Source organism: Apostichopus japonicus, chromosome 19 (genome assembly GCF_037975245.1).
Source record: "Apostichopus japonicus isolate 1M-3 chromosome 19, ASM3797524v1, whole genome shotgun sequence".
In the NCBI taxonomy this organism is placed as follows: Eukaryota; Metazoa; Echinodermata; class Holothuroidea; order Aspidochirotida; family Stichopodidae; genus Apostichopus; species Apostichopus japonicus.
Window position 1 is genome coordinate 23,515,674 of NC_092579.1, and position 25,805 is coordinate 23,541,478.

The following is a 25,805-nucleotide window of genomic DNA, read 5'->3' on the forward strand; positions in this document are numbered from 1 at the left end:
CTTGATATCAGCCAGTACAGTAGATGTAGTTTGCATTTTTGATCAAAATGGCTTAAAATTGTGAAATTCCAGTTATGGGTAGTTTGTTATTGTGCCAAGCAGCTACAGGTACTGATGTCCGTTTAAAGGTAGCACGTGTATAAAATAACATGCATTGTTTGGGCCATGCAAACAGCACAAAATAGGTTCTTTCATACTGTATCATTGTTGATCCCAAATTTAAGATAGTTCACTAACATCCTGAAAGTATTAACAAATAAAAAAAAAGATCATTTCTCACTTTTATGATTTATTCACCTGTGGGCATTTAAAGTTGATTAAATAGAAAGAATAGACACATGTTTCTACAGTTTTGTTTGCACTAAGTTGTTCTACTTTGTGTCTAGTATCAATTCGCAGTACACTGTTGCATTTACCGTGTACTGTACGTACATATACAGCGGATTTAACAGTTTCCACTCCCTCGTGATATAAAGCTACAGTATATGTGATATTGCTGACATGTAAAGCCTATGACCAAAGGATTTTCTCTTGTCTCATAGTATGATATGAAACCTGTGGTAGGGAAGAAAAACAAAAAAGAAATATTTACAACTGAACTATAAAACCTGGCTAGCAAATTTGACAAGTGAAATAGGACCACGTCCCCCATGACCAATGTCATCGTGAGCCCCACAATGAAGGGAACCCCACAAGAGTGCTCTGTGTCGTGCCACCACAGTAGGTACGGGGGTGATTTCCTACGACCTGAGGATCGGTGCTGTCTTGTCCAAACTTTTCGGGTCGATGGCCTTTAGAAGGTATAGTTGCAGGGGCTCATGTGTAGTCTGCATTACTGTACCCCATCGACCATGCTGGCCATCGAGCCCGGAGCCACATCAATGTCGATGACTCTTGTTGCGACAGAATCTGGACTGCGCCGATCTTCTCTGCCGTGGGACTGGCAACCCCCGTCGTGAAGTCCAGTTCAGCCCCAAGAACTGTATCGTCAGTGTCGGGGTCTCGTTGACTATCCCAGTTCCCGGAGAGTCGGTACCGCCGTCTTATGGACATTGTCTGCTGTGTGGGACTTTGACTCTCCTACCACCAGCCAGTCGTTGAGGTGTTCATATAGTGTGACTCCTCTTTCCTTGAGGAAGGAGACTACGATACTTGCCACTCTCATAAACACGCTGGGTGCGGTTGACAACCCGAACGGGAGCACCCTGAACCAGAAGTCTTTTCGGGCATAGTTGAAGGCTAAGTACCGTTGATGGTCTGGATGCATGGGTACTTGTAAGTAGGGGTCTTTGAGGGCTACACTCGTCACCCACATGCCCTTACTGAGTATGATCAAATTTAGTGTTTCCTTGCGGAAATGTTCTGGTTTGACAAAAAAAATCTTGAGGGGTTTTAGGTTTAAGATGGGACGCCAAGATCTGTCCCATTTTTTTGTTAAGGAGAAAGAGGGTTCCCACCTATCTCGATACCTCCACAACTGCCCCTTGGCCAGCAGGGCTGAAATCTCCCCCTTCCAGAGCTGCTTTTTGGACGGGGTCTCTGGGTGTTGGTGTCAGTCTTCCTCCATACCCGGAAGGCGGACTGGAGGTGAATTCTATTCGATGAACCTTTAATATTGTCTCCAACACCCAATAGTCCCTGTCCATAATCTCCCATTGCTGGATGAACTTTGACAGCGGTATTGCAGAAGTTTTGTAGAAGTTGGCACCCCTAGGGCCGAGCGGTGAACTAGGATCTAGCAGAGTAGCAGTCGCTGTCCTGTCAAGTCGTGGCTGTCAAACCTCTGCCATTGCCTCTGGATCCCCATGGACGGGATGGCCAGCTTGTCACTCCTCAACCTCTGCCCCGTGGGCTCCTCTTCCCGACGTTCTGGAAGACGTTCCCCTGCCCCCCTATCCCCTGGCTGGTCTGTTCTCCCTTGGTCGGTAAGGTTTCAATCTGAACCTTTCTGATGACCTAAACTCTGACTTTGCCAGGGTCTCGCTGTGGGAAACTTCTTCCTGTAACTTTTGTTGAAAACTCCCTGCAAAGAGGTGGCCCTGAGGGAAGTGCAGAGCCAGCATTCTCGCCTTTGCTTCAGGATCGGCTGCGGGGCATAAGGGCGCTCCCATCTGGCTCCCCCCCTTGTCTCCGTTCCGGACCTCTGCTGCTCTCTTTCTATAAAGACTCTTCCTGCTGCTCCCTCCACCCACTCAATACTGTCACAGCAAGAACAGCTTGACAGCTCTGTTAGTACAATGTGTTGCATGTTAAGGTCACTTTACTGTCACAGTACAAACATTAAAGCAACATTAGTTTCCGGCAGGAATGACTGACTTTGTGCAAGTAATACTGTCACAGCAAGAACAGTGTGACAGCTGCATTACTACAATATGTTGCATGTTAAGGTCACGTTACTGTCACCGTACAAACAAAAAAATCAACAGTTAGTTTCCATGATGACTGACTTTGTGCATTTAATACTGTCACAGCAAGAACAGTGTGACAGCTCTATTAGAACAAGATTGTATGAGACTATGATCTGTCCCAGTTCAGGTAGACATACACACCAACATGGCAGTATATTTGGACTACACCATTGCATCTATTCAGACAACACAGAATGTAAACACAGTTGTGTTTAAATGATAATCTACTGTAGGTCAAACTCCTCACTTTAATGGACACTGACTATTAAAGTGTACAGTAGATCATTCAGGCTTGAATTCACTTGATCTTTCCAACACTAATCCAAAAAAGGAAATTATCCATAGCTGATTTTATCAGTGCCAGTGTAGTCATACATTGTTTGCTTTACCGAACTATTGACAGTTGAATTAAAAAAAGAAAAAAAAGGGGGGGGGGGCAACTGTCAAAACTGTTTGACCAATATTATCGTTTGATTCAATATAGCAGTGTTTGTTAATTGCTCTCCTCTTTCTTTTGTCTTTGCAGGTCACATATCAACTCAAAATAATCACGACAGCAATGTTCATGGTCTTGATGTTGGGTAAGCAGTTAAGTCGGACACAGTGGATGGCCATAGTTTTATTATTTTTCGGCGTCGCCCTGGTGCAGCTGGAGTCGATAGAGAACAAGGAAGACCCGAGCCAACAGGTCAAGTTTGACGTACGAGGACTGGTAGCTATACTCCTGTCATGTCTCTGCTCGGGGTTTGCTGGTGAGAAGAGAATTTTAGTTACATTGGTTCTAAGTCCCACTCCCTTCCCCCCCACCCACCCCCACCCCCAATAGTACAACCCAAAACGTGTCAGAAAGACCAACACCGGTTATCATTTGTCTTCGATGGGATGCATACGTTCTACAGGACCAAATTTAGTCACCGATCCACTTAGCTTCTATACCTTCATTTGCTTTTTTCAAATTGCACTGCAAGATGACTCGACCCAATCCAATGTTTGCTAGAGAGATGAAAAATGGTCACCAACCATCAGATGTTGTTTACTACTTTTTCAGTTGCATCCAAATCTGATGATCAAGATATATTTCAATGGCAGCTTAAGATGATGGATTGTGTGTGGGTTCATATTTGTGTAGAATCTTTATGTACCTAAATATCAAAGTTAATCTTTATGTACCTAAATATCAAAGAGAATCTTATGTAGATAAATATCAATAGTCGATGATTGTATGTGGTAGTAAGATTCATATATCAATCCCCCAAACCATAGACTAGGGGGGAGGGGAAGAGGGTAGAAGGAGAAGATAGATGAACCAAAATATATAGTTATAAACTAATATTAGTTGAATTAAGTATAATTCAAAGCATTGGAAAGATTTTTGGTTAACCTTGCAGTACTGGGCAATCATAAGAGGGCAGAACAAAGTTAACATTACTAGAAAAATTAAAAAACATAGTTTTTTCCACACCTTTTTACAGCTTTTTAATTTTTAATTTCAAAGCATTTTTGTTTTTTTTGCTCTGTAGAGACAATCGCAAACAAATGATACAATCTAACACAAAGTTTTCCAGCCTGTTGATTCTATAACAATTTCGGGGGAATTCTCCTTTTTTTGTCTTTTCTTGTTTTGGATGTTGTACAATTGTTCTTTGTTATTGATTTTATGCAAATTTGTATTTAACTAGGATCTTACATGGATTAGTCCCTTGTTTAAACTGTGTTGACCTTGAACTTATTGTTTCTTAGCAAACAAGCCGGCCGGCCATCCATGGTAACCCGAGATTCGTTTGTTATGTACATTTGACTTAGGTCTCGTAGTAGTGGATGACAAACACTGCGCGTACGAAATAGATTAGACTATCAGAAGAGGTCATCTGTTTTGGATATCAGTGACCAGGAATACCAAAACAAAAGAGTCACTCGACCAGAAAGACACCGAAAAATCAAACAAACAAAGAAGTTAAAAATAAAGCTTTGTTTGAATTTGAAACTAAAGGTTTGCTACTTCACCTTCTGGCCGGCTCTCTACTGTACCTTGTACTGCGGTGAGGCTTGAAGTATAAAAACAATAGGCTTTTGATTTCAGAACAGCAAATTGCAGGAGTCCTTCATTTTAAGATTTGAAAATGCAGGATGCTGGTCTTTGCTGGTTAAGTCAGTACTCCCATCTAATACCTTCTCACCCCACTCCCCCCCCCCCCCACCACCCATGTTCCCTGTCATCTTTCCCGCCTTATGTCTAATATATAGAGTACTGTGTTATCTGGACCACTGACCTGGTCATACTGGTCTTCTGAAGGCCATGATGTAAATTGTGAGACATTTGCAGCGAACAAGATAACCAATATGCCTAACTATGTTTACTGTCATTGTTTTTGATAAATGATATGAATCTAATTCTGTAAAGTTAGGCAGGCAAAAGTATATGAGCACAATTTCAACACAGTTCCCAACAATAAACAGTCAAAGGGTGGGGGGGGGGGGGGAGGTGGTGTGACTGTGCAATTTCTTTAATTATAATTAAAGTCAGCACTTTGGACTGGACTATAATATTTTATCTCAGGATTTAGCAGTGTTGTTATTTTTTCTGTTTTCTGTAGGAATTTTTGGGGAAAAATTATGATACTCAATGGTACTGTGCTGTACTTTGGCAGTGAGTTTGTCTCCTGTGATTAGGCAGTGGAGTAGGCCACCTGTCCTGTACTTCAGCAGTAGGGTTGGCCATCAAATACCATAGGCAGTAGGGTTGGCCACCTAACCTGTACTATAGTGGGGTTGGCCACTTGTACTGTCCTTACAGAAGGAAGTGGGGTTGACCACCTATTCTGCATTTAGGCATTGTAGTTTGCCACCTCTGCTGTGCATATACAGTCTGGTTGGCCACCTCTGTTGGGCATATACAGTCTGGTTGGCCACCTCTGTTGGGCATATGCAGTGGGGTTGACCACCTATTCTGCATTTAGGCATTGTAGTTTACCACCTCTGCTGGGCATATACAGTGGGGTTGGCCACCTCTGTTGGGCATATACAGTCTGGTTGGCCACCTCTGTTGGGCATATGCAGTGGGGTTGACCACCTATTCTGCATTTAGGCATTGTAGTTTGCCACCTCTGCTGGGCATATACAGTGGGGTTGGCCACTTCTGCTGTGCTTTGACAGTGGGGTTGACCACCACATGCTTAGGCAGTTGATTCGGCCACCTGTGCTATGCATATACAGTGTGGTTGGCCACCACTACTGTGCTTAGACAGTAGTGTATATGACCACCACATACTTTGAGTTGGCTACCTCTGCTGTACTTAAACAACTGATTGAATTTACCACTCTTTTGCTGTACTTTGCAACACTCACCTCTGACAAGCACAGGAAGAAGTTTGTATGTGTGCTAGAGACCCCTTGCACATAACAATGTTTATAGGTTGTTTACTGTACAGTAACCTGACCCACTTTCCTGAGTAAGTTTGTATTTGTCCAGTAACATTTATCAACCAATTAGGTACTGTTCTGAGTATCACGACCTAGCAGATTGTTGAGATAACTAGACTCTTTTAATTTTTCCATTTTCTTTGAAGGTGTTTACTTTGAGAAGATCTTGAAGGGCTCTGAAACGAGTCTCTGGATTCGTAATATCCAGCTTTATGTGTTTGGTATAGCAAGCGCTGGGACAGGAGTCATACTGAAAGATCTTCCTGCGATTATGTCCAATGGCTTCTTCCAGGGCTATGATAGATATGTATTTCTAATTATTGGTAAGTCCTCATGATAACTTCTCAATATTGTTCTTCCTCTTGTATGAATTTAAATGCTGTTTTACATTTGGTGGGGAGGGAGGGGGAGGGAGGGAGGTGTGCTATATCACGGGATAATTTAGTGTTCAAATTTTGTGTGGCAGCTTTGGAGGGAGGCATGCTATAACAGGGTATAATTTAGAGTTCAAATTTTGCATGGCAGTTTGGAGGCCATGGATGTTTGTCTCTTATTGTAAAAAACAGGGGGGGAAATGCTATGCACCTTTGGATTTGTAACGCATTTTGACTGGTTTACGATGGATGCTGGATAAATAATTCCCAGTTATATTGTGTCGGAGAGACGCAATTTACAACAAGTTTTCAAAAGCTTGCTTGGACCTCACCTCACTATCAGTATCTTGTAAACAGTATATCAGAATTGGAATCCAAATTTCACCGGGATGTTTAGAGGACAGTCCTTTGTTTAAAATTTACTCCTGGACTTTCTGTTTAATGTGTATTCAGGAGAGCAAGAGATAGAGAGAGAGAAATGTTATAAATATTAGACATCGATGTGATTGTTTAGATTGATACAGACCTATGTAAAAGTACTGTTCATCTCACACAGGAATCAAGAGTATTTTCTTGTCAAGCGGTTTGGTGTTTTTGTGAGTTTAGAAATGATGTAACTCTGGAAAAGTTGCTCACAGTGATCACGATGAAATGAAAACTCCACTGCGGTCAAAAGTTTGGAATGATAATTGTAGTCAATCTCGGCCTTGAAAATGAATCACAGTACACAAGTTTGTTTGAAATACTGTAACTGTAATATTTATTGTCTATGATATTCTTTCCCATCGTGTACAATGTCGTTAGTTCGGTTTATAGTGTAGCTTAAAACATTATTATTTTCCCGCAGGTATGGCTAGTATCGGTGGCCTGTACACCTCCATAGTGGTCAAGTACCTGGACAACATCATCAAAGGTTTCTCGACGGCCATATCCATCATTTTAGCCGCTCTGCTCTCGGTCTACTTCTTTGGCAAGCATTTTGGTATTTTATTTCTTCTGGGAACTTCTCTAGTCCTGGCCGCCGTGTACCTGTACAGCATACCCAAGAAGCCCGAGCAGAAGAGCAGCATAGTGAACGGAACTCTAATGCGTCCCAAGGAGGTAGTTTAAAGCCGCCGTCCCGTCGTGATCGGAGATCCTGTCCTGTGTCTCGGCGTACAATTGCACAATTGTTGTTGTGGATATATGTGTCTGCTTATTTGGCTGAATCTGAAATAATCCCATTTTATATACCCAGCAATCTCCTCTCGTTCCAAGTGGTGAACTTTTTGGAAAATATTTCCATACTCGATTTACCTCTGTCGTATTTAAAGGCTTTGAAGACTCGCCCCAAACAGCGTGCCGCGCTCTGACAAAAGTTAACTTTCCGTTGCTTGCAAATGACATTTTCTTCTTGTCGCTACAAAATGCAGACAGTAATGAAACGTGATGTACCTTGTTATCTTTTATCAAGACCTGAGATGTCCAGCGCTGCTATGTACACTGTGTTGTGGGTATTGACCGTAGCTGTATGTATTGACTGTACACTAGTGTCTAATTACTGACGGTAGCAAGCTGTGTGTGTGTATTTTCTGGGATTGATGGCGGTGTCTAACACTTCTGTTACACCTCATTGGAAACTAGGTCAGATTACCGGCATGAGACGTTTCTTTGTGCGCGAGTCTTCACACCCTTTAACCAGCACAGTATCACCTGTAACTTTTGAGATAAGAAATGAGTGGAGATCTTTCTCACCTTGGCCACTGCAAATGCAGTACCCTTCTTATTCCACCCAAGTTCACCAAAGCGCTACAGTACAAATGGCTTGGATATATATCGAATCTGTCTCTGATCGTGCATTAGCGATGGATGTAGATCGATACGTGATTTGAAAGAGCGCAGACGTCGCAACCTTGAAAATTCTCAAATGTATTTTCAACCGGACAGTTCTGCCGCTTCTACTCTTGGGATATTTATGGATTTGAAAGAAGAAGGTATTGATCTACCTACATAAATGGAGATATTTATGTAAGCATTGCTGTATCAAGGTTGTGGTGCTTACTACTTATACCTTTATAGGAAAATTAGGCATTCCTTAATTTAATTTAATTTTTCTTCTTCACGATGTGATTCCATCTCAGAATGGTTGATATGTATAAAAATTTGACCAATATCAAATGGATGATAATATCTAGTTTATGCTGTAAAATGTTTTAAAATCTTGTCATTAATATCTAGCGCTGGATGCTTTTCCATAATTTCATACATGTAATGTACAGTAGGGCTACCCTAATTTCTTTGGTTGAAAAGTGGGACATTGCATCTTGGGGTTATCAAAATTGCTACATTAATGTTGGTGTTTAGTACTTGTTGCAACCATGTGACCCATGTTACATAGCTTCTCCTGCCGAGCTAGTGGGGCTCATATTCCACCATCAACCAAGTTGAAAACAACTATATAATGATTCCCAAACGGTCACATTGTAGTCGCGATTTATTACATTTTTCGATTGCGCATCATAAAACACAGCAATATTTTTGAATGTCCCAAAGACCTTTAGAAACTCAGGACAATTTAGTTTGGTGGACGTTTCGTAAACGGTAAACCTAATGCAATGCGATAGTAAGAAGAGAGTATGGAATGAGTTGAACGATATTTTGAACGACGGTGTCACACAGCCCATGAAATAGATTCCACGTTATGATACTATTTCGTGCGTCTGGTAATGGAAGGTTTAGGGGGTGGGCTGGGCGTGAGGTGAACTGTAGTGCTTTAATGTGCAGTATATTATACTAGCATTATACCTATATAATATATTGTATCTAGATATTAAGAAATAGCTTTGGCACTTTCTTTGCAGTAAAATAGTCAACTGTAACCTTACTCATTTGGACTGGATCCTGTGTAGGTATTTCTGCTTGTATAATGGTGTACTAAGTACTTGCAGTGAAAATTCAGCTTAAAGGAAAATGTCAGGAAAGTTACTTTTACTTCACTAAGACATTCCAAAGGTTTGAATATAAACGCTAGCCGTGATCTTTGCATCCTAAATGGAGAAATCCATTAGTTATAGAAATGTAAAAGTGATAATAGTCACACCGTACAGAATAAAAATAGAGAAATTAGACAAAATAGAGAAATTACAGAATAAAAATAGAGCGGAAAAAAAATACAGAAATTTGTGACTGGGTTATAAATTATGAGGTCGGATTAGTTAATCTGAGGGCTGCCTAGAAAGGAGGACAATTATAGGATTTCACTCCTGCACCCGATCCTTCATTTCAAAGAAAGAAACTCATATTTTTGTTTACGTTTAACTTTCATACTTAACAATTTTCTGGAGAATTATCTATTTTTAGCTATATTGCCTTACTTAATACTTAAATTTTTGAATACTATGTTGCTGAATAAAAAATCTTTTGTCAACGAGGGGGTGGGGGGGGGGTGATGTGATTTTATACACAAAGCAGTGTTGATCAATATTTATGCTAGTTATCTGTAAACGAATACCTTTTTTTTTTAAGTCATATTTTGTATTTTGCTGATGTTTCCAAATAGTCGCCAAAACGGTTCACATTTGTGTCTACGGGGCCACACCGAATTTGGACCAACCGCTCTCTCTGTGGATAACAGAAGGCTTTAATATCCAGCCTCATCGTCCAGAAAGACGGACAAGTTTGGTCTAGTGGATGATGTATGGATGGATGGATGGACAAGTTGTAGACTATCCACAGATCTTATGGTGCCTCTATACTGTCAAGACAACATCATAGTAGCAGAGAAACGTTTTTTTTTTTTAGTTAAATCATACCATGTTAACACCACCCTGCACCAACCAGCACCCACCTCTACCAATGTCACTTAGATGTTTCGAAAGCAGCTAACAGTCTACTGTTTATAAAGACTTCACTGAGTGCGTGAAGCAAACGGTTCTTAGAAGATTGTTACGTATAGTTAGAATTCTTGGAGTAATTGGGATACGAGATCCCCATATATAAATATTAGTCATGAAATATGAAATTCAATGTAAATCTGAGATCTAATAATCCCTAAGAAAGAAACAGTAAAGGGACCATGTTTCATACGTCATATTTAATGCAGCAATGTCACTGTAATTTTATGAATTTTTGATTTTGTTTTCCAAATTTGTTTTATGCCTTTATGATGGATTCAGCTTGGGAGTCCTGACTTATTTTTTCTGTTTTATTAAAAATTGCACCAAAACTAACGTTAGTTTCTTATAATTTATCATTTTTGGTTGTTGATATCTCTATCCAGAGAGTTACATTTTGTTGTTTACTACTAATGATCTGCTTGTTTTCCAGTGTGCAGTTGTAAGGTGAAGACAGGTGAGTAGGTCAACTGTAACTGCAAAAAGTCAACATTCCAATAACATAACATGATAGCACACACTATGCGACATTTATTTTCCAAGGTTTTTAAGGTTAGGATATTTTATTCCTTGCAGTCATATGATGTAGTGTGTGTTTGTATGTTTGTGAAACCACTTGTAAACAGTGTAACAGACAACTTGGTTGCGCATCATACGTGGTGTGTAAATGTAACTTAAATGAGTACAAGAATCCTATTGAATTTGGTAGAGGTGGAAGGTCATTTGAGGTCAAAGTCTGAAAAACTTGTAAACATGAGAACTCAAGAAGCAGGATTTCATACTTGGTATGTAGATATGCCATGGTGAATACAAATACTACTATTGGTGGTCAAAGGTCATTTGTGGGCAACCTAAGTGAAAGTCAATGAGAGTAAAATGAATAGTTTTCAAAAGCTGAGCTTGAGTGGACAACGTACTTGGTATAAATACATGATGTATGGATCCACCTTTGTTAGTACGAGAACTGCTTTATATGAAGGTCAACAGAGGTAACAGTCTGAAACCCTATTACACATGGTAAGTTGCCAAATTGAAGCTTCGATGAAGTTCATATTGGGTATGTGGATCCAACCTTTGTGGGAACGAGAATCTTCTATGGGGTTCAAAGGTCGTTTGAAGTCAGCAGATATAACCAGATATTACCCTAGATGCTGTACAAATGAGTTTATTTATACCTTTTTAGAAAAGACGAAAAAGGCCCAAGCATCTTGAGTCCCGTTCGAGAGGGACCGAGTAATACACACTACATGAAGATCTTACATTGCAGACATTCCAACTTATACTCAGGTGTCTTGTTTGTTTGCATTCATGTTTGTTTGCATTCATGTTTGCATTCAGGTGTCTTGTTTGTTTGCATGTTAACACCGGTGCCTTTCAATCATAAGGTCCCCGGTTCGAGTCACTCCCAGATTAATGTATGTCGTCCAGTTACAGCGTTGTTGACAATTAACAATTCATAATCATGGACGTTAAATATGCATGTGAGAGACTGACTTCGGTCAGCTTGCGGCTTTGATAAGCCAATTAGGCTTCTTCGCGAGTTCCTGCTTGCAGGAGGATCTAATATACATACATAAATACACACATACATACATACATACATACATACATACATACATACATACATACACACATACATACATACATACATACATTCTGGCCACATTAAGGTGAATAAATAACCAGAAAGCCAGTGGGCTTATTGTGATTCCTTGCCAATTGAGATTATAATCCCAAGCTTTCGTAATTGTTGATTAAATTGATCAGCAAGGTTCTTTCACTGACTGTGGACCTTACTATGTTTACAAGCTATTTTTAGCAAAAAAACCAACTCAAGCTCTGCCCCCTAATAAATGTCCATAAAATCACATTGAACAAACATTCTCATGTACCCGCAATCTATCAACACCTTCACACAAAGTATAATTCAATTCTGAAAATGTTTAAAGTTGACCCTGTGACCTCATTAATATTCTTGAGATGAGTAACAAAATCAAGAAGAGCTCTTCTACTCACTATGGCGCATATATGTACCAAGTATGACTTACATCCAACTTGTCGTTGTTCAGTAACCGTGTTTACAAGCTACTTTAGTGAAAATAAACTTAAGCTCTGCCCCCTCATAAATATGCATAATATCAACTTGAACATATATTACCATGTACCCACTTTCTACGAACACATTAATACCAAGTATAAATAAATTCTGACTTTTGGTTGCGAAGTTATTCGCATTTGAAGATTTTAATGTTTGACCCTGTGACCTCATCATTATTCATAAGATGACCACCAAACTCGATAGGGTTTTTCTACTCTATGGCGCATCTATGAACCAAGTATGACTTCAATCCAACTTGCCATTGTTGAGTTATCGTGTTTACTCGTCAATGGCGTCACATACACACACAGACACACACACTCTCCGACTACATTGAATGCATAGGTTACGATTATCATCGAAACCAAAAAATAAGGGAAATGAAAATACAGTGGTTATTGAATGCAACAATTACCGAGTTTATTTCTGCTAGTACACAGAATCACCCTCTCCTCTAAGTTTTAAAAGTTTTTTTTTTTTTTTAAACTTTTAAATTCGTATTATTTTTCTCCAATATGCCCACATAAACTGAAAAATAAAAATCCATGACTGAATGAACAAAGAAAAAAAGAATATCAAGGTTATGAAAGAATAATTTATAATTACATTATTATAACAGTGAGACAAAATGCAGCCAACTGCAGAAATGTACAAACTTAGAATTAAATCTTAGAATTAATTAATCTCCACTGCAAAACACATGGACTAATGAGACTTCGATTGGAGATCTACCCACCACACACACAAGAGGTTGTATTTGAGACCCCCTTCTTAAACTTTCTTAAATATTCCCCTACGAAAGTAAGTTTTGTAAACGAATATATACAGACACTGCTGCTACCAAAAGAAGCCCCTTGGTACTCTATCAACTTTTTTCGGCAGATTTGACCATTGTACATATTTCAAGCACTTCTTTACATGCTGGCAGTTAAGTGAGCTTGTGTAATATTTAAACAATTTTATGTTATGGGAACTGACATGAATAATCTCACAAACCACATTAGATGCAGACTTCCATCTGTTCTCACTCAGCACCCACCCCACCCCCTCCACCCCACCCCCCACCTCCCTTTCTTTCTCTAAACCTCAATACAGAGGTTATCACAATCTGGCTGAAAGAATACTGGTAATTATTTCAAAAGCAACGACTCACGTTGACTTGTTAAGAAAACAAAACACTACATCTCTCAAAAAGAAATGGAAAATTGTATTGTATTTAAATTACATAACAACATAAAATGTACATTCCTTTTATGATTGGTTTCTTATGCCACCATGCACCAAAAATTCCACTCCTGTTTTTTTTTTTTAAATTTAATTTAACTTAATAACCATTGCAAATATAACAAAGAGTTTGAACTATTCACATATTATTTGGCAGGGCCCTGCGCATTCTATCCTTATACAAAATGCCAGATAATAGTTTAGTATTTATTTTTGAAGTACAAGCCATGTTTTTTGTAATACTTTTTTTTTCATTGAGTGTTGACAGAGAGAATACAGGTTGCATTTACTTTACACATTTCAAACCTTGATATGAATAAAGAATAATGAAACAACACAAATAACAATATTAATAATAATTATAATAATAATAATAATAATAATACAAAAAGAATGCCAAACTTTCCATAAACCCCTCTTAGAGCTTTATTTCAAGATAACCTCGCACCACCACTTGAATACACTATACAGACATGTGAACATAAAAAAAGATCTTTAATACCAAGGAAAGGTTATTAAACATAAAATAATTTACATTTTTGTTCTCAAAAAAGAAAAAAGAAACTATAATTAATTATTATTATGACAATAAAGCTAAATTAACCTTACGATGTAAATTCCATTCATCCGGTGCACCAAATGTTCCAACCTGGTAACAGAGAAATGGAATTATTGTTTTCAGAGAGAGAACCTCTCCTGGCTTTTATCTTGGTGAACTTCAAAACTATTCAAACTTAAAAAAAAAAGTTCTCTCTTTCATAAACATCAGCATATAATGTTATGCACATGCAGGGCAGAAATGTATATCTGGTGTGACATGGCAACTTGACAAATAGCAGTTTATGTACATTATAGAACCTTCCTTATTGTTAGTGTTTCATGACGACTACAAAACTGCATGAACCCCTCTGAACCTCACCATGCAGAATGTAAAATATTAAATCTGCTGGCAACTGGAATTGACCTCTAGTCTTATTGTTTTGCTTCTACCTGTAGATGATCCATCCTCAATCACGATCCACCCTACCTCATGATCCATCCAACCTCATGATCCACCCTACCTCTTGATCCTCATGATCCATCCTACCTCATGATCCATCCTACCTCGTGATCCTCACGATCCAGCCTACCTCACGATCCAGCCTACCTCATGATCCAGCCTACCTCATGATCCAGCCTACCTCATGATCCAGCCTACCTCATGATCCACATGATCCATCCTACCTTGTGATCTGCCCTACCTCATGATCCTCACGATCCATCCTACCTCATGATCCACCCTACCTTGTGGTCCATCCTACCTCGTGATCCACCCAACCCTGTGGTCCTCATGATCCATCCTACCCTCATGATCCACCCTACCTCATGATCCATCCTACCTCATGCTCCACCCTACCTCATGATGCACCCTACCTCGTGATCCTCATGATCCATTCTCTTCATGATCCATCCTACCTCTTGATCCATCCTACCCAATTAGCGGAACTGCCTTTCAATTTCAAGTTACCACTTTGATGAAGCTCTCCTCACACTGGAAGACTTTTCCACCCATTTTTACCGATTATGCTTGAGCGCCTAGTCACTCTCTCAACCTGTTTTAGCCCCATTCTTCCAGAGCTGAAATTTGTTATTAAACACAAATGCAAACCGTTTACCTACCAATTTCTTTGGGAAACCTAGGTCACACAGCATCACCTCAAAAATCATCAATGCTTCCATGCCCAATGCCAAATTTTACATGAATATTCATGTCATCATATAAATATGCATATTAACATGATTCTCATTATTAAAATAATCCTGGCACTCATTTAGGCATTCCTTTAACCCCCTAACCCCCCTTGCAAAATGTAACACAACGATAAAAAAAGAAAAAGGAGGAATCATAACTGTAAAAGAGTTTTCAATGGATGGCTTCAATTTCTGCATAGCTACAAAGAAAATGTGCCACAAGCCTTCAGGAAAAATTTTGTTTTAAAGACTTCAGCACCACCGAAAAGGGTTCCTTTCATTCCACTGTAAACCCACAAGTTTCCTCGATAGCACAGGTAATTTTGTCCAAGAACTTCTCGTACGTCTCATATTTTGGAATATCCAGTCGGTTAAAACTGATCAAAAAGAAGTAAAAAAGAAGTATTCTGTAATTGTTGACTCCTTTCCATGCTTTATCTAATCACCACATAACATCAACTTAGACATGTTTTAGAGCTCTAGAATTCCTTCGCAGAATGCCCAGATATATGCCAACATTTGTGATACAAAGGCCATGTGAAGAATTTGTCGGTTGTGCAATGCCGCCCTCCTATTTTATGTTTCCAATGCTCACCTCAAGTGCACATTCCTCATCATGTCACCAAGAATTAAAATCAGGTCAGTAAAATAAACTTTAACATTAACACGGTCAGCTGGTTCATCAACTGGAGATGTACCGACAAAATCTAATCGTCACGGTACACCTGGTTCTGTATCGATGACAACGACCAACCTGACAATTTTCAAAGATTTAAAGCTGCCCTTATCAAGCACCTTTGGTGGACCCTCACTCCTTCCCTGTACATCACCATTATGACACCATTACATACTATTAATGAGACTACAGAAGCAAAACCAAGACTACTGAGAAGAGGGGTGAGGAACGGTGGGTGGGGCGAGGGGTGTTACCTGGAATACTACAGTTTCATTCTCAATATGTCCTGCCTGTCTTTAAATTATTGCTGAATCCCTACCATCCCATACTACCCCTATAACACATGACTCTTGAGTCTACACTCCCTACTACACCCTTTAATTATAGTCTTACCATGTATGGGCCTTTGGAAGAAGATCAGTGCTTCCCTGGATCTGATTAATTGTGAATAGCCTTGGTCCTGGAGCACCAGTCGAGCCTACAAACAATACAAGGTTAGAAACATCACAATGTTATAACAGGTTATGCTGAAGCATGAAGGAAGAAAGAAAGACAAAAACACACTATTGGAGAAATCATTACCACAGATGGAGAGGATAGATATTGGTTGCTTACAGTTATAAAAGAATGCATGCATCTTGAGCCTGTCGCATGCCGTCCGACTGAATGCCACCCAAATCAACTCAAACGTGGACAGTTGTGTTTGTGCTTAAGACTACAACTCATCAGTTTTTAAGCCCTGTCAGCTTAAAGTTGAGTTAACTCAACATCTAAATCATTTTTCTGACAAGCCGTCGGCGTATGTGTGGCAGTTCAGAGTTTCAACTTTGTTAATTTTCAACAAACAAAACTAGCCAGGGGAAGAAGGTTTTACATGTGACATTAACCAGCAAAGGTCATTAACAGGAGAAAGTTGATCTATGTGTGCACATCAGTCTTTCAGTGTGCATGTAGTGATCTATGTGTGCTCACATTTCAGTTGCATGTAGTGCTCAGCCAGGCATGTGTGCTGCTGGCTTCACTTTTAAACTTTTCCATGAATTTCCTTGAACATATTTGTAATCGCTTAATCAACACAGTTCATCAAATTCATCAATCAACATTTTGTGTATTTACCTTGCAAAGCTTTGAACCCCTGTAATGGCACTTTTGAAGTCCCTGTTACAAACTGCAACAATCGTGCACGCTTTTCCTCGTCGTACGAATCGACGGCCCTCCAGAACCATTTGACGATGTCAGATTCTGCGTCGCAGTGTTTTAACCTGATATGAGACTTCCAGTCTTCAATGTCGATCTTGCCAAGGCCGTTTATCAGGAGCTGAAAGAACAAGCAGAGAGTTTCGAGATGATACATTGACGAGAGATAACTATCTTGACTTGTAAATCAAGGTTACCGATACTAACGGTCTCCACCTAACCCACGAAACATTTCAATATTTACAGTTTTGAGTTATACAAATACTGTACCCTCACAAGTCAGTGACAAAAGTAAGGATGTTGGTGCAAAAATGCTCTGCAATTTGAACTTTTTACGATATCATTTTTTGCGATTCAACAAAAGATAATTTATTCCCCAGGAAGCTTGAATCCCGTATTTTGAGACAATACATCCAGTACCAAATATGGAAGTCCTAGTGATTTTTATTCAAATACCCACGGGCAGTCATTATGGGAGTGACCAGGATCATGGTGAGCCATGTTGCCATGACACTAGCAACAGCTGGGAGTAGCTGGAATGGCTTATTAAGACTTGTACTTCACGTCAGGCGGCTATCCAATTTACAGGTTTAGCTCATTCTGGAGTTTCGTCACAACTTGAAAAGCCATTTCAGATGGGGAAAAACCATGGATTTCATGTGGATGCAAAACCCACCTTACTTTAGCCAACAAGGTGCTTGAACCCACTACCTTCAAGATGCGCGGTTTTGTTGCTCTTAATGGGTTATGATTATTGTGACTTCCAAGTGATCAGCAAGGTTTCTTACACTAATGTGTACACATTAATCAAGACTACACTGATTGGAGTTGACATGATCAATGATTGATTGATTGATCAATGATTAGAGTTGACATGTTAACACAGTTTTTCAAACTTTCACCCTCTCTCCTGGCCAATAGTAAACTTTGACCTCCAAAGAGAGCAAAAAGGTGTTTTGTGTTCACTAAACTATATCAACACAATATATCACGAAGATCCGACCATCCTGTGCTTATTATGTTAATGTGTTTACAAGTTAGGACATCAACATACACATACCCAGTATGCCTTCACTACAGCACAGATTCCTGTTGCATTTTTTCAAAAGAATAAAAATTGTCACATATTCCAACAACAAAAATTTTATGTAATTATATATATTTCAGAGAGTAAATTATATGAATTCCACCCAGTCCCCTGCTCCGACTCTTACTTACCTCTAGTTCTCGTTCATCGAATGTTTTCAATAGATGAGACGGTATGAGTTCATGGAAGCCCTTCTGAAGTGCTAAAAACTGTGGCTCGATACCTCGTAAAAACCTCCATTGCACATATAACCTGGACACAAAAAAATCAATAAATAGGGTCAGTCAATCAATGATTTGGGAGTGTTAGCTCAGTGGTCAACGCCAGTGCCTTTCAATCATAAGGTCTCGAGCTCGAGTCACTCCAAGATTAATGTATGTCGTCCAGTTACAGAGTTGTTGACAATTCATAATCATGGACGTTAAATATGAATCTTAGAGTCTGACTTCGGTCAGCTTGCGGCTTTGATAAGCCAATGATGGCTTCTTTGAGAGTTCCTGCTTGCAGGAGGATCTAAAATACATACATACATATATACATTTAGAAATCTGGTCACTAACAAATTACTTAGAATTGTAGTAGACAACTGAAACAAAGGTTTCCCAAATCACAACTACACGAGAAGAGCTGGGATGCATTGTAGCAGGTTTCTGATCTATTATCACAATACCTTCCACATTCTGAACAATGCTATTATTACCGTCCTGAAAACACATGAGACTTTTCATAAATAATATATTTGCATGTATCTGAGAATAGCTTTCAGATTTCTGGAAGCTACTACAAATGTCTCCACATTTATAATACCAAACCTTCTCATTCTCATACTTGCCATTCATACTCATAATTCAAACTCATACTCACACCATTCACAGAGTAACTCACATTTTAACCGTGGCCTTCATACCCCCCCCCCCCCCCCTTAATCATACTCTTTCTTCACAACTTGCCCGTAGACTCATCAATCCAAATTCATCCTTCCTTTTTTTTCGTTTTTAGAAGAAGACAAAATTTTATCTTCAAAATATTACAATACATTTGCATGTCTTACATTATCCCTCACCTTGCTGGGTTTTAAGAAAAGTCACAAAAAATGACGAGTCCGGGCTATTAAAAACCAAGTCTTATTATTGAGACTGTAACCATGTGATCATGATGATGTTATTAAGTGAAGTTTCATGTGTAACTTCATTAAAGGTCTGTATGAGCTGAGGGTGCTAGCAATCCACACTGCATCTATTCTTGTTCACACTTACTTTACATATTCTCTCTTATTTTCCTGGGAGACGGGGACGTTACTTCCTCCCGGTTTCAACTCGTGACATTGAAGATGCCCAAAGGAATCGTGTTCCACAGAGAAGGTATTCTCTAAGATATCTGTGATGTCATTTTTCCTGGGAAAAAAAAAAAAAAAAAAAAAATTAACACGAAATACAGAAAAGATTTTAAGAGAAAATAATAATCATACCCAGACAAGAGGAAAAGGAAGGATACCATAAGATAAACAAAAGCAAATAAATTAAATTAAAAAATAAATAAATAAACTAACAGAATTAAGAATTTTGACCGGCAGCAGGTTCAACATGCTGCGGCATGCTGTTTCTACGAATACTATTAATATCGAACATATCACTTGAAATTCTCAAACTATTTCAGTGGTTGCAGGTTTGTGAATAAAACTATGTTTTAAAATTATTCTCTTGACTCTGAAGGCACTCATAATATGGCACCAGACTACACAAAATATCTTAATACATTTTTAATGTTCCAACTCATATATTACAGTTTTTAATCAACTGTTCTCTTTTGTAAGTATTTCTAGGTCCTCCTTCCTCTCCCTAATAGTGATCGTTCTTTCGCTGCTGTGAGGTCCGATGCGTTGGAACCGACTTCCACTCGACCTACCGATGCTTACTCTTGATTATGTGTAATTGCCTGATCTGCGTAATTGCTTGATTATGCGTAATCTTGTTTACGTTCAAGGTTTTTCATCTCAAGTCAAACCCTGCCTAACGTTGCTTTAAAATTAAGTTCTTAAAATTTCTTTGTACACTGTCAGCCTCTGAATAGGTTTCTCTAAGTAGATGGTGCATTGCAGTTATTTATTTATTCTTTATTTAATAGCCTATATATGTTGCAACTACTTTCTGAATGGCATGATTGATTTCTTTGTTACTTACAGTATCCAATGTAGACTGTTGTACAGGTCTGGATCGACAGATTCCATGTCCTCCAAACTGACTGGTTTGCCTAAGAGTTGCTTGTAGAACGGCATGGTAAATCCACCGTCAATATAATGCCCATGGAAAATGGCCATACCAATGACACGGCCGACAAAATGAAAATAGGAGAGATGTTCCTAAAGACCAAAAGGAAAAGAGAAAAGAAAAAGTTTTCTTCAATGGTTAAGGAATGACAGGAGTAGTTTATGATGTTGAGAGAGAGAGAGAGACAAGTTAGAGGAATAGAAGATAGCCATCTCTGAATGTCGGCTTATACCATTTCTAACAATGAAAATGATTGAACTGTTTATGGAACAAATTCTCTCATTCCTGTATGTCATCACTATATATATATAAGCAGTTGGTTGTGTTTGCAATGTATTTTGTTTCTTGCCTTCAAATATGCTTTAACAACAGACAAACAAATATTTTTAGTTTTTCGCATATGCTTTATGCAGAATGCTGTCTGCAAATATTTTAAAGATCTCGAGAACGTCTGAGTTACATTTCAAACAATATGACCAACGCTCAGCAATGACTTTACATACTTTCATAGTGAATGAACCTAACCTAGCCGATTTACTTATATAAGTTCATAGGTCATTCTTGTCATGAAAGTGATGAAATATCAGCATGTCATACCCTTTCCTGAAAGAATTTTTCTGCAAAAAACTTCATCAAGTTTTAAGTGGACAATTGGACTAATATCTTAAAGAGTACATTTTGGGTAAATATGGTGACACCTTTGACTACGGTATGGAGGGGAAGCGGGTGCCAAAGGTCCCAGTTTTGGCCAGCTGAAAATTGTAAAACTGAATCAGTGATTATTTCCTGGATGCTCTGACCCTCCAAAATATTACCGAGACAAATTACACTGAAATGTTTTCCAAGGCAACGTTCAAACGCTTGTTGAATAGTTGAAGATGAAAACGACCATATTTAAGTGCAATTACCAATGTACTTTAATTACATCAAGAATTAACTACAGTCAGGGATACAGACACTGCATATTTGCAAATTGTCAGTATTTATGTAGATGTTGCCAGTTCACACTGAGCTGGCTGCCCCTGTCCATCCCTTGAGTCTCATAATATTGCAACTTTAAAATTAAGACGTTTAAAACCTCACAGTTTGCAAGGAGTATCAGATGAACCCTTTATTTATTTTATTTTTTTAATAGTTCTACAAACTGAAATCAAGCAACCATTTTTCACTTTGTTTCAAGTCCTATCTTCAAGTTATTTTTGAAACCTAAAAACTCTGAGCTCTAATGACATTTTATAATTGTTCTACATCAAGCCGGTGTCTCTCTGTAGCAGATTCTGTGCCGGTCAGGGTCCAGTGATAGTGTTTGTCTCATTGAAGCTTACAGGCTTACAATTTTGCTGGGATACCCTATTTCTCTTTTTTTTTTGTTTTTGTTTTTTCCTCTTACCGGATTTATACCAGAATCTGGATTGATTTGAAGAGTATAAATATCATCTCTTGAATACTGGAAGAGTCCATAGTAAGGGTTGAGCATCTCGTGAGAGAGCAGATACAGCCACTCCCTGGCGATACCACCGTAATCCAATCCCTCCTCTAACTTGAACTTGATCATCAGCCGTTTGCGGAGTTCCTTTGACTTCAGTTTCATGATCTGCCTGTAAGATTCCTGCAGGAGGGGGAGGTATAATGGTATGTGGATATAAGGAAGCTGTTCTTTATCTGGGTGGGGTGGGGTGGGGTGGGGTGGGGGGGGGTTGGTGGCAGAGAAAGTGATCAGTTCAGATGGGTTTTAGAAGCATCGAATTGAGGACTTGTTTTAAAGGAGATACAAACCCAGACATCCTCATTGCTCTATGAGGATAGAGATTAACTGTCATGAGCAAACCTTACCAAACAGCTCAGAAAAATCCTATTCCATTTGGGAGATATCACAGACTAAATATTGAAACCATCTCATCATGATCCTATGATGGCATTGGTTTCAGTGTCAACAGCACTGTTGCCATTCTAGCTTGAAAACGTGATAAGTAAAACAAAGAGAAAATAAAAGGATTCAGACTGCCACTATGACATCACTATGACATCACAATGTGACAGCTCTCAGACATGACCTTTAAACTCGGATATATCTGCCAAACAGAACAAGTTTGTGCTGCAGAAAGGTCTCTGTCATATAAGCTATGGATGATGGTTGGGTTTGCTCTGAATATTTGCATATTTGCTCTGCTTATGAACTAAGTGAGGGTATATGGAATGAAACAAGGGGTCTCTTATATGTCATGAGGAGAATCAAAAGAGGTTGTGGCGGCAGAAACAAGTCTGATAGGGATCTCAAGTGACTCTGAAGTGTAAAATAAGTTCAGGTTCTAACGAAATTCTGATCTGTTGGGATTGCGAAAAAACTGCAGCACTCCATACATAGCTTCATTTGCCAACCCTTTAATTTCTGCTCTGCTAAGAGAATTTTGTGATATTTCACACTGAACTTACAAACATAGATCCCCCCTTAACCCCTCCCCTTAACCCCTCCCCCTTAACCCCTCCCCTTAAATCCTCCCCCTTGACCCCTCCCCTTAACCCCTCCCCCTTAACCCCTCCCCCTTCACCCTTCTCAATGTAGCACAAACTGTAGTTTTCCCCCAGTTTGATTTCCTTAATGCACTGGGAGTTGAGAGTAAGAAGACATGACAAACCTCAAATATATTTTCTCTGGATACTTCGATTCTACAATGTCCTGTCGGTGGTCTCAGACCGAGTAGTTCTGTGTGTAGGACCTTCATCTTCTGGACGAGGTCTCGTTTATACTTTGGCACCGGAGTCAGTTCCCCGGAGCCATTTTGTCTGCGAAACGGAAAAAAAAAAAAAGATAGAGGTTTCCACGTTATATTTCATGCAGTGTTCTGCCATAATCTGCTATAATCTGCTAAATCCTACCATCATTCCGCCAGGTAATGAGGAACATTTACCGTAATTGAATAAAGGATGAAACTGTCATATTCAACGCTATATCGTAATTTTTAATGTAAGGACAGTTGCTATTTTTTGATGAAATGACATGATTGTGGAGTTATCTGTTTCACTTTTGCAGACTGTGAACTTTCCACCTTAATTTACACATTCCTTCTCATACAAGAAAACAACAAGAGCTTTGTAACAAAATACAACACACAAGACTAAGAGATAATGAAAAAAAAAATAATAATAAAACTTTCCGTGGAGGTTGTGCATTACCACCCACCCCCTCTTTCCTACCATCCGTCCCTACAATATTTGTTTCACCATGCAACAACAAGAAGAGGAAGAAGAAATATGCCTGACCTATTTAAGCCACTCGTTACCTCTTCCCCGTCCTCCCTTCCAAACCACTTTGGCTGAGATATTATTCCAATTGAGACTCAAGTGACTTTGAAATGCACTTTCAGCTTTTCTGCCCAGCATTTTGCTTTCAAGTAGTCTGTCTGTCTATCTGTCTGTCTGTCTGTCTGTCTATGAAATGGTACAACTAAGCACTACAAACTCACTTATTCAATGCTTGGTTGATTATGTCTGTCTGTCTGTCTTTGAAATGGTACAACTGAGCACTACAAACTCACTTATTCAATGCTTGGTTGATTATGTTGGCATCGAGTCGGGGATCGGTAAACTGTGTGGTCCTGTGGTTATGGTCCACGAAATAGATGCGCCCGGACTGTGTGTGCCTGACCTCCCAACCGGGGGGGATGGTCCCTAACTCGTCGTCGTTGATGTGGAAGTCTCTCGGCAGTCGGGGGTCGTGCCACGTGCTGATGCCGGTCTCCTTGTGCAAGAAATACACCTGTCCCTGAGCAGTTGTTCTTTGTTCTGAAAAAGGAAAATTTGAAACGAGATGAAAAAATACACAATTGACGAAAACCAAATTCTGTGATTACCTTCTGAAGTTTAAATGGAGATTGCAGGTTTTTTTTCCAATGTATCCGATTCCTTCACAGACCTATCAAACAAACAACCACTCCTCCATCCTTTCCAGAATATAACTCATTGACTTCACGAGAGACATAACTAATTTGCATATCACAATAGGGTCGTAATGATCCTTCTGTTGTCGCCAGTGCATGTTACGGGCGATACTAGCTTCCAAGTTTACGGGTCTGAAGCAGTACTTGATAGCATTCCAACTGTATAAACATCACTTTAACTTTTGGATGAATTGCATTAAGCAGATCGGGCAGGCAAGTATGCGAGACTTTTTCGGTTTTGAAATATACTTCACTGATTTGAAATGTTATCTCTTTGGCAACAATTAACACTTTTATGTCTGCTAGGATAGAAATGTGAGGTCCCTCTAATACAGTGACCCAAAAAAAGTTTTCTCCTCTGTCAATTTTTACTTTGACTTTCAAGAATTTAAATAAAACTTCTCTTAAAAGCCATATGTCTGATAGAATTCTTGGCAACAGAGAGACGACATTGCCAACAGATTATGGAGTGTTCGAGATAGAACAGAGCGATAGTGCAGTTGTAAAGAGGAGACAGGGAAGTGAAGCATCGAGTAAATACTTTCCGTCAACAGGATTAGAGAGTCAATAAACAACAGAGTAATAGCATTCCACCACATTGCCACAGAAAGCTGTGACCTCGCTATATCCATAGAGAAGAACTCACATGAAAAAAAGAAAAAAAATTATATTACCAAGAAAACCATATTGCTTTGACTATTATTGCACAGAAACCTGTCATCTGAAAGTTTAATTGACCAGACTGCTGTATTTTAAGCAGGATCAGTGTGAACAAACTAAGACATGTTTTATTCATCCCAAGCCTTTGAGGAAGCAAATACTGTCCCTTACTGAGATTATGGTTTATGATAGTTGCTCAATGCATCCAGATATTTCGGTAAGGGTCTCGAATCAAGGTTAATTATTTCCATATTACAACATTGAGCGTTGGACCTTAAGCAGTCCTGTCGCCTGGGCCAAACATAATCTGCATGTGGGATGATATCATTCTTAGTCAGTGATGAGGCTGATTTTCTGTTGATTTATTCAGTTTTGGAGGCAAAAAAAGAAGTTTTCAGGGCTTTCGAAATCAATGAGTCCAATCTACAGTAATTACATTATTGCTTGGTGTCCTTTTTCAACCTTATGTAACTTTTGATAATTCTGTCAATATCACCTCAGGAGTTAAAAGCACATCTAGCAGATAGCATCTCTGTTGTGAATATATATATATATATATATATATATATATATATATATATATATATATATATATATATATATATATATATATATATGTGTATGTATGCAGGGATTTAACAGACCACATTTTTCATGTAGAAAATGCCAAACAAGTGTTCAAATGGCGATGATAATGTTTCCCATCATTTTCCCCCTTTTTTTTCATTTCCAATTTTTGATGCATACGCCTAATTTTATGGTTTCCTTGGTGTACTTCAAGAGATTGCTATTAACAAGCAGTTTATCTTGTCTTTGACAGTCAATTTGCAGTATACAAATTATGTAGTATGCA

General features: G+C 39.0%; 2 protein-coding genes across 8 annotated transcripts in view; one reads left to right on the forward strand and one right to left on the reverse strand.

Moving 5' to 3' along the window:
- Nucleotides 1-13,790, forward strand: part of LOC139959473 (CMP-sialic acid transporter-like) — a 30,491-nt gene extending 16,701 nt beyond the window's left edge. Inside the window, exons 3-5 of the mRNA XM_071957131.1 lie at nucleotides 2,935-3,160; nucleotides 5,975-6,151; nucleotides 7,050-13,790. Coding sequence (XP_071813232.1) covers nucleotides 2,935-3,160; nucleotides 5,975-6,151; nucleotides 7,050-7,312 — 666 coding nt within the window. The 3' untranslated portion in view covers nucleotides 7,313-13,790. The remainder of the gene's footprint in view (nucleotides 1-2,934; nucleotides 3,161-5,974; nucleotides 6,152-7,049) is intronic.
- The window catches only part of LOC139959466 (E3 ubiquitin-protein ligase SMURF2-like), a 45,546-nt gene continuing 32,488 nt past the window's right edge, over nucleotides 12,748-25,805 (reverse strand). Inside the window, exons 8-17 of one of the 7 annotated variants that reach the window (XR_011790133.1) lie at nucleotides 23,891-24,137; nucleotides 22,991-23,138; nucleotides 21,745-21,963; nucleotides 20,268-20,446; nucleotides 19,344-19,481; nucleotides 18,219-18,339; nucleotides 16,920-17,121; nucleotides 16,197-16,281; nucleotides 14,869-15,504; nucleotides 12,748-14,483 (exon numbers count right to left, since the gene is read on the reverse strand). Coding sequence is in view for 1 of the 7 variants with exons in the window: in XM_071957124.1 (XP_071813225.1) it covers nucleotides 15,405-15,504; nucleotides 16,197-16,281; nucleotides 16,920-17,121; nucleotides 18,219-18,339; nucleotides 19,344-19,481; nucleotides 20,268-20,446; nucleotides 21,745-21,963; nucleotides 22,991-23,138; nucleotides 23,891-24,137 (1,439 nt within the window). In the remaining 6 variants the exon portion in view is untranslated. Of the gene's footprint in view, nucleotides 15,505-16,196; nucleotides 16,282-16,919; nucleotides 17,122-18,218; nucleotides 18,340-19,343; nucleotides 19,482-20,267; nucleotides 20,447-21,744; nucleotides 21,964-22,990; nucleotides 23,139-23,890; nucleotides 24,138-25,805 lie in introns of all 7 variants that reach the window. The other 6 variants (XR_011790130.1, XR_011790132.1, XR_011790131.1 and 3 more) reach the window with 6 other exon arrangements.